General features: G+C 37.9%; 1 protein-coding gene across 2 annotated transcripts in view; it reads right to left on the reverse strand.

Annotated features, from left to right (window-relative positions):
- The window catches only part of LOC132707144 (E3 ubiquitin-protein ligase MYCBP2), a 218,337-nt gene that overhangs the window by 188,291 nt on the left and 14,983 nt on the right, over positions 1-15,063 (reverse strand). Inside the window, exons 10-14 of one of the 2 annotated variants that reach the window (XM_060678855.1) lie at positions 13,993-14,265; positions 9,085-9,475; positions 5,678-5,936; positions 4,216-5,000; positions 1,350-2,072 (exon numbers count right to left, since the gene is read on the reverse strand). In XM_060678855.1, coding sequence (XP_060534838.1) covers positions 1,350-2,072; positions 4,216-5,000; positions 5,678-5,936; positions 9,085-9,475; positions 13,993-14,265 — 2,431 coding nt within the window. The remainder of the gene's footprint in view (positions 1-1,349; positions 2,073-4,215; positions 5,001-5,677; positions 5,937-9,084; positions 9,476-13,992; positions 14,266-15,063) is intronic. The other variant, XM_060678856.1, reaches the window with a different exon arrangement.

A 15,063-nucleotide genomic window follows, 5' to 3' on the forward strand; every position in this document is an offset into this window, starting at 1 on the left:
ACGGGGTCGGCCTGAACTTTTACCACGAACGCTAACACTAGCTGTCTCTCCATACTTTTTTATAATATCCCCGACTGTTGATTTTGCAATACTCAAGTCATTTGATTTTTTTTGCATTGATTTACCTCTGCAGTACTGAGATATGATAATTACTCGTACTTTTTTGTTTGTTGCAGCACCACGCTTCATTTTCTTATCAACTATTATACAAACTTGAAAGATATAACCCGAACTGACATCTCATTTATCTAAGCATACTACATTTTACCATCAATGCATGGGTAGCATTGATTTCTTGGTCAATAAACATTCGCGCCCGAATATTTATTTGTCAGCAAATTTGGCATGTTTCCGTTATTTTGCTATGTAATTCATGTGAAATAAAAAATAATTCATTACGATAGCATTTTCTGTGTTATCGTAATGTGCGTAAATTGATTATTCAATCGACAAAGCAAAAAAAAATTAAATAGATATAAAAATGTCTTTTTTATCATTTTTTACCCCGTCCGAACATTTAGTTGTTAGGGCTCATATTACCTAGACTCAAACACATCATCACGAAACCGGACGTCAACTTTCATTTGATAAAATTAAAATTCTTGCATGTAATAAATTCTTCTACCAACGAAAAATTCGAGAATCTATATAAATCTATAATCAAGCAAACAATCTTAACCGCAACTCACCAATATGGCAATCAGCGATCCAAGACAATGTTCATGCCCCTCCTTTAGCTCCGCCCTCCTCAATATGCAAGTAGATACGGAGTGGAATGTTTCAGTTAAGCTCTGAAGAAGCCAACACAGGCGAATCGTCAGCAAGTTCGATTTAACAAATAGTAAAACAAAATTATATACACCATTTAATATGACCGACCGCGATCAACAACCAACATGGGACCTGACAGTTCGACAATTCGACAGGTTTGAGTTTAGACGTAACGTCTTTACGAAAATATTATAAACTTCCATACGGGGGAAACTAAAACCGTTAAAATATCTAATAGCTATATGGATATTAGGCTGGAGGAAATTGAGACAGGCTCAGATGTTGTTATCCAAATACAGCCCTTTCAGATTTCTAACATATTTTTTTCAGCAACTTATGGGTATAGCCACCAAATTTGAGCCCTTTCTGTTGTCAGATATTATTTTTCGGCTCTTCTTGTATTTATTTTATAAGAAGCAATTCCGTTAAAACCATACACATCTTTTTTTCGGTGACTTGACTAAAATAATAAAAGGATTTTCATTAGGGAACAGAAATTAAAAAATTTCCCTTGAGAGTATTTTTTTCTGTTTTCATGAATAGCCAGACTGGAGAGATAGACCGCAACATATACTTACCTCGCAAGCCTCAGCCAACAAATCGCAAAGGCAAGTCCACTTCAAGTAGGCAGTCGGATAAAACGCATGGAAACAGGACACAAAAGCGGTGTGACATTCCATAAGTATATTGTTCATCAGGGTAACGTTGTAGGTCTTGGTTCTGCTAGATTTCTTGTTTTGCATGAGCAACGGTATATTGTCCGAGAGGATCTGCTTCAAAAGCGTGCGAACGTCTCCAATGGACTCCGCCAGATGTACGTTTTCCAAGGGGATTTTCTTTTTTATCTGCCGGGGATATATTTCGTTCGTGTACGTGCATATCAAGCGTAAGCTGGCGGTGCTTATGTAGACGAGCCTTTCTAGTTCCATACTGGTGTATACGTTCTTAACAGACTGCCCTTCCATGATACCCCACTTAAACGTATTCCAAGACCACTGAAGCAGCGACAGCAAGCTTTGGAAGCATTCTTTGGTGACCGTTCGGGAAAATTCGTTGGACAGAATGTGTATGGGTTCGGTCACGTCCACTTGACGGGGAGGACTTTGATTTTCCGGGGTGATAATTTTATAAAGTAATTGTGGAATCTGGCCCGCATTCACGTCAGTCCCGTTGTTCGATTTTTTCGAGGATTTAAAATAGAACATCACTTGGTCCTCAGTCGTTACCATCGACTGACCCGAGGAACCGCAGTCGCTGCTTGGACCGCTAATTCGACACCACGCAACGTACCATCGATGCGCCTAAAAGAGAGTCCTTCAGGGTGTAATGGGACTTTTGCAAATTATTTTTAGCGCGCGCTCTGTATGCTAGTACAATTAGGATTTTCGACTAATTTTGTTTGAAAAGAAAAATCATGAATGGTTCTTAAATATCGCAAAAATCAACAACTTTAAAATCTAAAAAATTTAGCAACTCACCAAACCACAGACAAAATAGATCTAGACTAACAGCGCACTTATTTACTGCGCCATCTATAAAAAGGATTCGACAATAAACCTTGAAATTTTTTTTCAAAGTAAGTACCACGGGCTACTGTACTGCGTCGGCTGTTAATGAATCGAACTTTACGACGTTTCGCCACTCATCCTGTTATATATATTATATATTGTTTCAGAGGATTGGAGCTAAAGAGGGCCATGAATATTGGTGAAGATTGTTTGGTTCCTTATAGATTTCTATAGATTTTCGGATTTTTCGCGGGTAGAAGAATTGATTACATGCAAGAATTTTAGTTTTATCGAACAAAATTTGATGTCCGGTTTTGTGATTGCAACAAGACATGGAAACATGAAAACATATTTGGTGAAGCAATAATAGTGAAATGGCTGTATAGAACAAATTTTATGCCTTAAAACAGCGAAGGTAAAGCAAGGTACTCAGGAAGTATGGGAAGAATTGTCGCTTGAAGAAAACTTCATAACTGCCGAAGACTTGAATTGCACAAAATATTAAATTCCCTCCAAGTGTTTCTTCTCGTCCTGTTTATGTTAAAATGTTGGGCCCTGTTGATAAGGATCAACTATCTTCTAAATTTGTTACAATTCTTGCATTTTCCTAACTCTTTTTAGTTTAGACGTTTTTTAATGATTGAACTTACGAAAACAACCAACGATCAACAATAAAATTGAACAAAATACTGAATTACATTACATTTTACAATATATCTTCACGAAGAGAGAATGTCCCTTATTACTTACAAGAATTTCGTATTCAAACAAACAGCTGATTAACGCAAGAGTTCCTAGTAATAAAAATAAATTCATTAATATATTTTATTTCTTTTAGTTATAAAGTGGCTCACGCAAAACAGCTAAACTGAACCACTCGACATCCACAAGGAAAAAACACCCAATTCTTAAAAATATGGGTAGTAATTTTTATTACCCAAAATGTTTGCATTTGCCTTTAGATACCATGTTGGATGTCAAAACAAACTATGTTTTGTCAAAATGATGAGTATACTGCTCAAAATATAAAGTGGAATTTTAAAGCTGTATCAGCTTTGGGGGCATAACTTTCGATTGAAGCCGCAAATCGCGTTCTAGGTGAACTAGGGCGACTGTAAAGGTTGAAATCTACAAACCAAAATTAACCAAACCAAAATTTTAATTGAAAAATGCTGAAGATATTTTTCTTCATTATCATCGCTAATATATTTATGGAAAAGGCTTTGAGAGCGCTCGACACCGTCCATAAAAAACCAAAGTTATGGAAACGTTGATGATACTTTTGCTGTTTAGTGTCAACTCTATTCACCCTAATATATGTTTTACTACTGAATTAGAAATTAATAATAATCTCCCATTGGGTCATTCTGTTTACAGAAAACCTACGCACACAGACCGATACCTTAATGCATTGTCTCTCTCGTTTACAGAATGAAAACATCTTACATCTGCACTTCACCACACCCTTCCATAAACAACGAGTTCGCTATTACATATCAAAATCAATTCTTTCGTCAACGAAAAATCCGAGAATCTATAAAAATCTATAAGGAACCAAACAAACAACCGCGTCTTTAATTTCCACCAATATGGGAATCAGTCATCCGAAACAATATTCATTCCCTCCTTTAGCTCTATCCCCCTCAAACAATATATAAGCAGGTACAGAGTAGAAAGCGAGCCAGTTTTAGTTAAGCTCTGAAGAACCCTGGGGACGTTTCTTTGAAAAAAAAAAAAAGTGAATTAAGTGATTTGTGTTGTGTACCGGTGGATTTTCGAATTTCTCATATTCACGCCGGTACACTGGCTATATGGAATCGGATATCCCATATCGGAATTGCTAAAGCCGCTTGGTAAACCGGTCATCGTTTAATGGCTACTTATTTAGAAATTTATTGAACCAAATTGAAATTGAATTGAATTGAAGTGACGATACCTGCAACTGAACCGGCTCGTCGAATAAAACCGAACACTTCTGTCTCGGACCGCATTCGTAAGGCACCTCTTCGGTTTCGGCCAGTAATTGCCCGTCGATCTCTTGTTCTCCCCCGTTGGGACCGATATCCAACAGTTTCAGCTTGGCGGTGTATTCGCCGCGACCTCCGAACAACCCGAACCCTCCCAGCAACAGGTCGGTGTCAGCCGTAAACCTAATGGCTTCTATACTGTGCCCGGAATAACCCCAACCGCCGCCGTGACTCTCGAATCGATTCACGGCCATGAAGTCCTCTTTCAAGTACTGCTTGCCGGATATCAGTTGCCTCTCGTCCACCTCCTCTTTGACAGCGGAAATTTGAAGATCGTGCGCCATCGTAAGAGTGTCGAGACAACATAGAAGATTGATGGCCGCCTGAAATCTACTCACGTGGCAGTTCGTCATAACGGGCAACGCGAGCTCGGGAGAGAGGACTATATTAAGGCTGGACTGCCTCTCCATGACGGTTTCCTCGTTAACGGTTTTAATATTGGTCAGGATCTTTTTGTCTGTGGTTCTTACGGCGGCGGTGGTTTGTAACTCTGAGGCGATGACGTTGTAACAATCGATCTCGTGATTGGATGGATTGTACGACCACAGCACGTTGTAAATCGGATCCATACAAACGACCTTGTTGCTGAAGTCGGCCTGATCGGGGCCTTTGAATGAATTACAGTTGCCGTCTTTCCTATTTATTACCAAACATTTGAAGTTCTTGCTGACTGCTTCCTGGTTTGGAACTAAAACTGTGAGAAACAAAAACGGAGCAAGACTGATAAAGACGTGGAGACAAAAAAAAACTAAAAAAACGTTGAGGTACACCCCGATGAGAATAATTCTAAAGGTTAGGTCGTAGAGACTGATAAATTTAAAAAAGGTGCTGCGGTTGCGCAGAAGTACTTTGCGCAACGTCGAGTCAGTAGCTGTAAATTTCTTAGGTTTATCGGTCTTTTGCGTTGTGTTCACTTTTCGTTGTAATGAGTAATGAAATTTTTGAAATGCAAGGAATATTTAGAAAACTTATCAATTTGCAACATCTGAAATCAGTACTGGTCTTTACGTAATTTCTTTTCATTTATGGATTAATATAAATTTTAATAGAAAATTTTGAAAATCATTTTGAAAAGCTTAATACAAATATCAAAAAAATGAAAAGTTTTTCCGACGGAGTAGCAACACGATATATTTTAAGATTGTAAAAATATGCTACTACTAAATACATGTTTTACACGTCCTTTGGAGAAAGAGGGGCAATTTCAAATTAAAACTAGATGATTATTAATTCCCGTTGCTTTTCAGAATTTGAATAATTTTCAGCATTTAGCATGATGTATATCAACAATATACCAATTTTATCTTTAAATGATTTTACGTTTCATACTACACAAACATAAATCTTTGCAAATATGGGCGAAACACTCACTGATGGAATGCTTATTCGCTGTAATCGTCGACTTTGAGATGCTGACTGAATTTATTAGACTCTCATCTAGTTTGACAAATGACTGATCTCCTGACGCACCCACCCACGTGGCTCGACGCCCGTGCTTAGGACCCACGCTGGGCATAGGTCCCGGTGTACTATACCACGGTGTTCTGGGGTTACTATACCGCGAGCTCGTCGAACTCTGACCAACTAGCGATGCTTCCTGTGGCGGTGGTTGACGGCCTAACTGGCCTTTCTGCACATTGAGGAAAACAAGGAATAATGGTCATTAGCTAAATTGGTTAATTGAAGTACCAGAGTGATACGCGACTTATCATTTCTTAAAATATGGGAGACAAGGTTTTATTGTTGAAACTAAAGAAGTTATCAATAAATGGACAAAATACAGTGACATTAAGTACAAACACTCTCTAGCGACTCCACCCTAAATATAAGGAAAATAAAATTAAGGTTTCTACACCACAGTTAGTTTAGGTAGCCTACATACAGCTATTGCCAATAACATAAGCTAGATAAGTCTCACTCGTTTAGACATGCAAGTCAGGCTTTGCGAATCATATCCATCTCCTACCATAATCAAACTGGAAGCTGTCCTCGCCTACGTGGAGTCACTAGGCTTGATGTAAAGCGGAGTGCTCTGTTCAGCAGGAAGCCTGGGAGTCCTGCTAATACTTAAGTACTACAGTATAGGCTCCGCCTTCACCTACAGCTACAGAACTCTTACTTCCGACCATTGCTCTTATACAGATTGTTTTACTGCCCTAAACTTGCTGAGGTGAGCTGTTTATCGGTGATCTGTGTTGAAACGGGTCTGATTCTTCTCGGTCTCTTGTTACCATGAGTGCGGGGCCAATAAACTCTCCAAAACTGTTTGTTATTTTCGAAATGCCATTGTCTAAACGAACGGTGAATGCGCAGAGGCGGTCAAAATTTTTCAAAATCATATTTGTTAGTTTGGTCGTAAATACTAAAAAAACAAAGAGCTGAAGATTTCAAAATACCACCTCGGGGAGCCTAGAAGCATTTTATCCGATCCTTTTTGTAATTAATCCTTGTTTTTTATTACCTTATTGTAATTGTCGATATTTTTCACATTTTGAAAGTAACTCGAGGGATATCTTGCCACATCTTCTATCATGCTTTCGCCTAAAGATCAATTGAGGTTACTTTCCCTTTTGTTGGCGATTTTGGGACCGTGGTTTTCGATATCCTGGTTGATTGCTTTTGAATTAATCTCCTAGCTTTAACATTCTAAAGTGTTTGATTGGGAAAAGTGCTTTCCTCGGAATATTAACAGCTGTGATCGGCATTCACTCAAGTTCCCGATAGCTATCGATCTGGTTATTATGATCTGTCGCGTCAGTGAAGTGCGTTTGGAGTTTTGTGCCACGTGCAAGCAACATAAGCGCTAGTTTGCACTAACGATATCAGCCGCATAATGGAATACCAAATTTATGGGAGGTTGGTCAAATCTTCTGGCGAAACTGCATTGAGACCTAAAGGTATTGAGCGCTCGTTTATTGCTAGCATGTTGCTTAGATGATACACACTCTGCTACCCAAAGGTATAGTTGTTTCGTCATTCCGTGGGCGTATTTGGTCTCCCCAACACACAACTCATCACCTTCCCAAAGTATGATAGAAGCACTCTTATTATATATTATAGATCTTATTCCCTATTCGTCTGATCTTTTATCACTTACCTTTCATAAAAAGTCTGTTTTACAACTGGTTATAATTCTATTAAGAGATTTTTCAATTCATTATTTGTTTGATTTACCTATTCTAAATTTCGTTGCTTGTATAGTTGATGCAAGCAGTGGCTGAGAGTTTCTGTATTTATCAATTGTACTCGTGCCTATATCAAAATAACACTGCGAAATGGGGAATTGACCGAATCCGCCCGCGTTGGCAACGGAGTAAGGCAGGGCTGCGTTGTGAGTTCACTTTTGTTTAACATTTATGGCGAATGCATAATTCGCACAGAAGGTTGGGAAAGAGGTATCTCTGTGGGTGGTAGGGCGATTAATAATCTTAGGTATGCTAACGATACTACCTTATTTGCCAGCAACGAGCAAGAACTAATGGAACTGTTGCAGACCATTAACAGATGAAAGACAAAGATAATGATTATCGATCGACCAAGAAATAACAGGCCAGAAATCAAGAAAATAAATGGTATAGATGTAGTTAATCAGTTCGTGTATCTTGGCTCCCTCATAACGAATTCAGGAAGGTGCACGGCGGAAATCAAAGACGGTCAGCGATTGCCAAAGAAGCCATGGCTATGCCGAGCAGGATTTGGAAGAGTCGAGACATAGCCCTATATACAAAGATGAGACTCGTCAAAACCTTGGTATTCTCAGTCTTTCTTTATGCATCGGAGTGCTGGACACTCGAGGAAACAGACAAACGTGCTATCGATGCTTTTGAAATGTGTTGCTGGCGAAAGGTGCTGCGCATATCATGGACACAAAGAAGAACGAACGAATCAATTTTAAACCAGTTAAAGATTAAAAAAAGACTGCACACCATCGTCTCCGAGCGCACTATATCCTTTTTTGGACATGTCGCCAGAAGAAACGGACTGAAAAAGCTCACTATTCAACGAATATTTTAGAGCCGCTAAAGAAAGGCGGAAATGGAAAGACCTCATAGATCACAGATCATGATGGCACGATACCCGAAACGGGTGGCCGGATAAGAACACTCGTGATACATTAGTCATTAGCTGAATTAGCTCAGGTGACTGAGAAAGGAATCCAGCTGTGTATCAGAGCCATTCTAGATTATGAGTGAATTGTCAACATACAGAAGTCAGATCATCCGTTTGATGATGGCGATATTTATGGTAAGAGTTTCAAACTATTCTATATATATATTCACCTTCACTAGAGGGAGTGAAGAACCCATCGGTAAACCACCTGAACATTCGACTTATTTTTAACTTGAAAGTCCACCATCTCAGAGCTGCAAAGATAACGAACTTGTCTTAAAAACATAATTTTTTTTTTATTTAAGGGTTTCTACAAAATGTTTTGAGTAATTAGCACCGAAGTTGGGTTCAGTAGCGGTGGGACAGTTTGAAGGAAAAATCTACTTATACTGCCGGTGGCTAAGTTTTTTAGGCCCGTCATTAGTGGCCATCAATATTCCGATAGCCTTAAACTTTAAATGTGGCTTACATATACATTACAAAACATAAACGGTATTGTTGGTTCTTTTTTTATCAAAACTATGTCCATGTGCCGGATAAACGGCGTAACAGTTGTGTAATCAAGTAAAAATAAAGGCAATGGAAGTTCAAAGCTCCTTTTTTAGTTTCAAAATGGGAAAGATTAGTTGTCAAAAGGGTAGCTAACCAAGACTACTATAATCACTCACCTCAGCATTTCCGAAAGTGTACACCTCCCCCTTCGATGTCAAAACGACGGTATGGTTGCTACCCGCGGCCACATGGACCGCGCTGTTGGGCAACTTGACCTGTTGAATCGCATTCTTTGCGAGGATGTCGCCGCAACCGAGCTGACCGTACAGGTTCGAGCCGAACGTCAACACCTGGCCATTTTGCAGCAGTAACACGCTGTGATGTAGTCCACACGCTATTTGCACGACCGGGCTATCTGATGGTAAGGGTAGTTTCGCTGGTGGAAGACACGCCACCCGCGCAGTGTCCCTCTCGACGTCGGAACTAGTTTGCTCCTTGACGGCCCCCAGTAAATTCGACTGGCGCGCGACATTCGACTTATGCGTGGGGGTGGCGATAACTGATGACCTGTGCGAGCAAAAACACGTATGAAATAAGTTTATTAAATTTGCAACTTTAGAAAACTCGATCTAAATTGTAAGGAAAAAGGCCTGATTGAAAAGTTAAACAAATTTAATATTAGGAAGTGGGAATTGGGGATAGTTGTCTTTGTCTTGCTCATTTATATAAAGAGAAAAGAGTGAGGTGTCCTCATTAATATATTACTTTATTTACTTCTTAAAAAACCCAAACAATTTCAGATACATCTAAAGTTTATTGGGCAAGAAATAGTAGAACATAATCAGAAATATTATTTCAAGCAAGACACGGTGTTGTCGAAACAATTGTCATAATATATAATTTCGTGAAAATCTGAACTTTTAGTTCTTATTTATTTTGATAAATGGATTTTCATCAAGTAAAAGCCACCTCAGTTCAAGAACTTCAACTCCTTATAGATAATATTAACCATCATAATGAAGATTTCGGACTGAAATTAAATACTTGCAAAAGGAAATAAATAAAAACTAAATCCATTGAGTGTATTTAAAAGAATAATTACCTTGAAAGTATATCCTAACTGGTGCCAACCAGAGGAAATCGATAGCCGAATAGAAAAAAGAATAAGACAACAGTGGAAAACAACATTTTCGAACCAACAGAAGAACGGAGGAAGTGTAAAGTCTTTACTTCCAAAGTACTTCCAAAGGAGGAACCGAAATAAAATTAGAATAGCTAGGGAAAGATGGCTAAACGAGATATGTGCACAATAAAGTTATAGTTAAAACTGAAAATATATTGGAAACCTTTCAAACATATACAACTACAGCTACAGCTTTAACAATGATAGATCCCGTTGAAAGCAAGGAGCTCTCCCCCCGGACCTAGCATACTGCAAGCTGAAGTACTATACTCCATGAAACTCATAAGATATAACAAAATCAGATCACTGAATCAAACAGAAGTTTGGGTTTAAAAATTAATATTAAGAAAACTTAGTTTATGGTGATTAGTAGGGACAACATTCCAAATGCTCAGATTACTCAATTTAAATGTCTAGGATGTATAGTCAATGAGCGGTGGAACACAGATCAAGAAATAGAATCCAGAATTGAACAAGCACGTGTAACCTTCCTAAAACTTAAAAATTTCCTTACAAACAAAAACTTAAGCTTTAACGTCCGATACAGAATGTTGAGATGCTGGTCAGGCCTGCTGTACGGGATGGAAGCGTGGACGATAAAAGCGACTACAACCAACAAAATCAAAGTGTTTGAAATGTGGACCCTACGACGAATGATGAAAATACCCCGGATTTCTTACGTAACCAACAAAGAAGTGCTTCGAAGAGCTGAACTGATGGATTGACAAGTCTTCGAAATAATTTAAAAAAATTGCAACGGCAACTGTAGCTGGAGGAATCCAGAAGTTTGGCAACTAGTATTACAGTAGCCAGTGGAAGTTTCTTCTTAAAAATTAACAACCTAACATTGAATGCCGATAAAAGAGTTACTAGTTTTTTCTTGCAAGGACTTAAAAAAAAGCGAAAACCTGAAGCTATAAAATAGATCATGGATTATTTTCAAAAACTTTCCACCTATTGCTACGTGCTGCAGAGATTAATAAAATTGGTTTATAGATCTATATTTATATTATTTAGGTTAACTCATCACGCTCTGGTGAAGTATTAAAATTGCTAAAGTGAATTCTTAGAACCTCGTTATTTTACAAATTGTATTATAATCATTTGAATATTTTAATCAAAGGGTTGCACATAATTTTTGTTTTTCTCTATGTATTTATGTACATATGTGTTATATGTTATATTTATCAAAAAAAAATATTATAAAATTTCCTTTAGAGCAAACGTCCATTGGCTTAATTTGCATAAAGGGAGATTATTGACTGTACCCAACACAAAAAGGAATTATTTAAAAGGTCATATTTGTACAATGTTGCTTCACTAGAACTGGTCTGTTCTCGGTGGTGCCTTTAGAGCTAAGTTTAAATTTAGTCTTCTCCAACGTCAACAGTAGCGTCTTGCAATACTTTCATTCATTTTTATGTAGCTCCTTCCTTGTTTCGGCATTGGCTGCATGAAGACAGGTGGGTAGGTTTTAGGTTATTTTGAATATGTTTAGATGTTTAGTTGTGGGGGTCGTTAAGTACGCGTCTGATAATTCCGCTGGTTTCAATGAGAGTTATTTTTTGTAGTTGGTGGCATATCTGTTCTCTAATGTTGAGGTTTTCGATCAATGTATATGGTATTTCTCCGGTTGCGCCTATAATAATTGGTACTACAATGACTCATTCTTGGTTCCACATACCTATTCATTGGCATACTTACTAATTTTCCCATCGTGCTTTTTTTGCAGGTTTGTGGCAAGTGAGACGGAGAAGTCAATCAGGTAAGTATGTTTGTTTTTTTTTTTTGGTAAACACCAAGTCTGGCCTATTATGTTGCAGAGATAGATCGGTTATTATTTCTCTGTTCCAGTACATTTTGCAGTTTTCCGTTTCAACTACACTTTTTGGATTGTATTTGTAGTATGGTATTGTCTCCTTCGTTTCTGTGTCGTGTAGTTTCAAGAGTTCTTGGTGTATTACTTTGCCGATGTTATCATGTCGTTTAGTGTATTCCTTTGGGGCAAGCGTTCGACATCCACTTATCATATGGTCGATCGATTCAGTTTGTTCTCCGCACATTCTACATTTGTCTGTTGGAATATTTTCCTTCATTATGTATTTTTTATAATTTCTTGTTGCAATGACCTGGTCCTGTATTGCTATTACAAATGCTTCAGTTTCGGGGAACAAGCTCAATTCAGCCTATTCAGGGACGCGTCTTTGTTGATATGCGGTTGCATCAGTGTTGCCGGATAGCAGCCACGGAGTTCCTTTGTTTTCCACTTCTCTTCGAGGTTGTCTTCATCTGCTTCACCTCTGGTGCCCTGTGCTAGGTATAGTGGTGTCAACTTTCTATCAATTTGCCTTAGAGTTTTATACATTTGGCTGTTTGTGTTGTCGTCGTTGAAGTATTTTTTGCAAGCACTGTTTTTTTTTGGTGGTGTGTCGGTATGTGCACGATACCTTGGCCCCCTTTTTCAAGTGGGATGTTTACTCTCTCGACTGAGCTGCGCGGGTGATGTTTACGAAATTTAGTGCCCATGATACGAACGTCGCGATTAAGTTGTTCAAGTTCTGTATCTGTCCATGAAATCACTCCAAAGTTGTACTTCAGGATGGATATGGCGTATGTGTTTATTGCTTTTGTTCTGTTTTTGGCATTTAGTCTCGTTTTAAGAACTGCCCGTAGTCTTTCTCTGAATTTATTTTTCAATGTTTTTTTGCTGTTTTTCTGATCTATTCCTCTAGATTGTTGATATCCTAAGTATTTATACAGTTCTTAGATTTCCATACCTACTATCTTTCCTTTGTCTGCACCCAGGTCATATCCTTCATGCCTCTTCCATTTTCCCCTTTCAAGTTGTTTATTTTCTTGATGATTGCATTAGCTTTGTGTGTAATTTTTGTTTTAGGTTTGTGGGAGCTTTGGTCCTAGGTTTGGCGCGGTAGTACTTCATGTATGTTTCTTCGAATCAGCTTTGTAGGCGTTGTTCTTCTTCTGTGAGTTCTTCACTTTGTTCATTAATGGTTAGGGTTTCATTTCTTCGGGGTGTTGTTGAGTTTATTCCTAATGCTCTCTATGCTTCATTTCTTATTCGGTCCATTATTTCGGGGGGTATTTTATTTGTGGCGAGAATTACTCGTTTTTGATCAAGGATATTTTGTATGGTTTTTTGTTTTTTCTTTGTAACACCCGTCACGTTTATTATTATTATTATTATTATTATTATTATTATCATTATTATTAAACAAATATAAATAGTTAAAATGATTAATTTCTTATTACAGTTATTATTATTACATTAACCTTAATGTGTACGACAAAGCAAACAACCCCAATCATTATCCATCTTACTCTGAATCATATTTGCCTCGCAAATCCCTATTGGCCGCATTAGCAGAAAGTTTAAATTTAGTCTTCTCCAACGTCAACAACACTTGTTCATTTTTGTTCATTTCCTATTCTTCTCCTTTTCACTCATATTTTCCCTTTCTCCCTTTCCCTTTTTCTTCCCTCTTTACTTACTATACATTGCGTATCTGGAACAATGATTTTTCTTTTTAAATGAGGCTTTAACCGTATTTGGGTTTTGCCTGGATGGATTTATTTCAAGCCTTTTGCCGCATTAATTTACTTACACTTATGTTGTTAGCAACACACGTTTTTATTATTATTGTTATTATTAAACACGAATAAGTGGTTAAAATGATTAATCTCTTATTACTGTTATTATTAATATTATATCAGCCTTAATGTGTACAACAATCCCAATAATCTTACTCTAAATCTGCTTGAAACGGTTAAGCAACCATCAGCAGCAGCAACGGAATGTAACGGAACGGGTCATATATATTGCAATATAAAATTGAGAAAAAGGATAGGAGATATCGAAAAACGTAAAGCCCTTTCGACTTACCTCGAAGATTTAAGTTTTGTAGGCTGCTTGCTGGAGCTGGCAATGGACTTGACGCTTTTATTCTTCCGATCGTCGAGACGACTTTGAATTTGCTCCTGCAATTTGGTCCTCTGCCTGGGCGGAAGCATGACCTTATTGTCGCGGAATATTTGCTCGATACGCATCACCCCCGCCAAATCGGCCAATTCCGAATTGTCTACGACCTCGTGAGCGCAGATTCGGCAACAGCCGCAAACCGCGCAACCGCTGTCCCCTTCCCCACATCCGCACTCCCTGCAATGTCAGATGTCAAAATTGTTATGGCTCGTTTCAGAATTATGCTCTGATTCTTAATACGAGAGAGTTATAGATACTGGTCTTATTTTTTTTTCACAGACGTATTATATAATACCGATTTAAGACGGTAAATTGTCCACCATGTTTAATTATCCCTGTAATTGCAAGCTTACCTGTTATAACCCTTTGGCATTAAAAAATGAAATATACTCGTAAAACTCTATATACAGGTCCCGTTCTTTAAATCGTATTCATATTAGTTTTTGGCTGAATTTCCAAGTCAACGAAATTATGAAGAAGCCTTTTCCATCTTTTTTGAAGAAAACAAGTAAAGTGCTTTTTATTGATGGTTAGAAATTTAGGTCAACAATTGATAACGATCATGGAGCAACAAGAAGAAGATTTATAGTTTAATTGGTTTTTATAGTAGACAAATCGAAGTTTTAAAAAAATAAGCCAAAAAGCAACTTGGAGCGTATCGCTATTTATTCCTATATTCCTAATCATCACAGCAGCTTGGGAAACTACACCTCTTGACATGTACATAGGAGAGGTAGTCCTGATAATTATGATGGTCTTCAGTTTAGGGACCAGCACACGGCGGAATCGCACCTGATACACGCTGTGCTGATGCACATTGTTGAGGTAAGGGTGGATTCCATCCCGACTCAACAAACCCCCCAAATCTCATGAACTTAACATTATGACGCGCATCGAATCGCATATATATATATATATATATATATATATATATATATATATATATATATATATATATATATATATATAAGTGTT

The sequence above is a fragment of the Cylas formicarius genome, unplaced genomic scaffold (genome assembly GCF_029955315.1).
Source record: "Cylas formicarius isolate icCylForm1 unplaced genomic scaffold, icCylForm1.1 PGA_scaffold_9__14_contigs__length_23061073, whole genome shotgun sequence".
Lineage (NCBI taxonomy): Eukaryota > Metazoa > Arthropoda > Insecta > Coleoptera > Brentidae > Cylas > Cylas formicarius.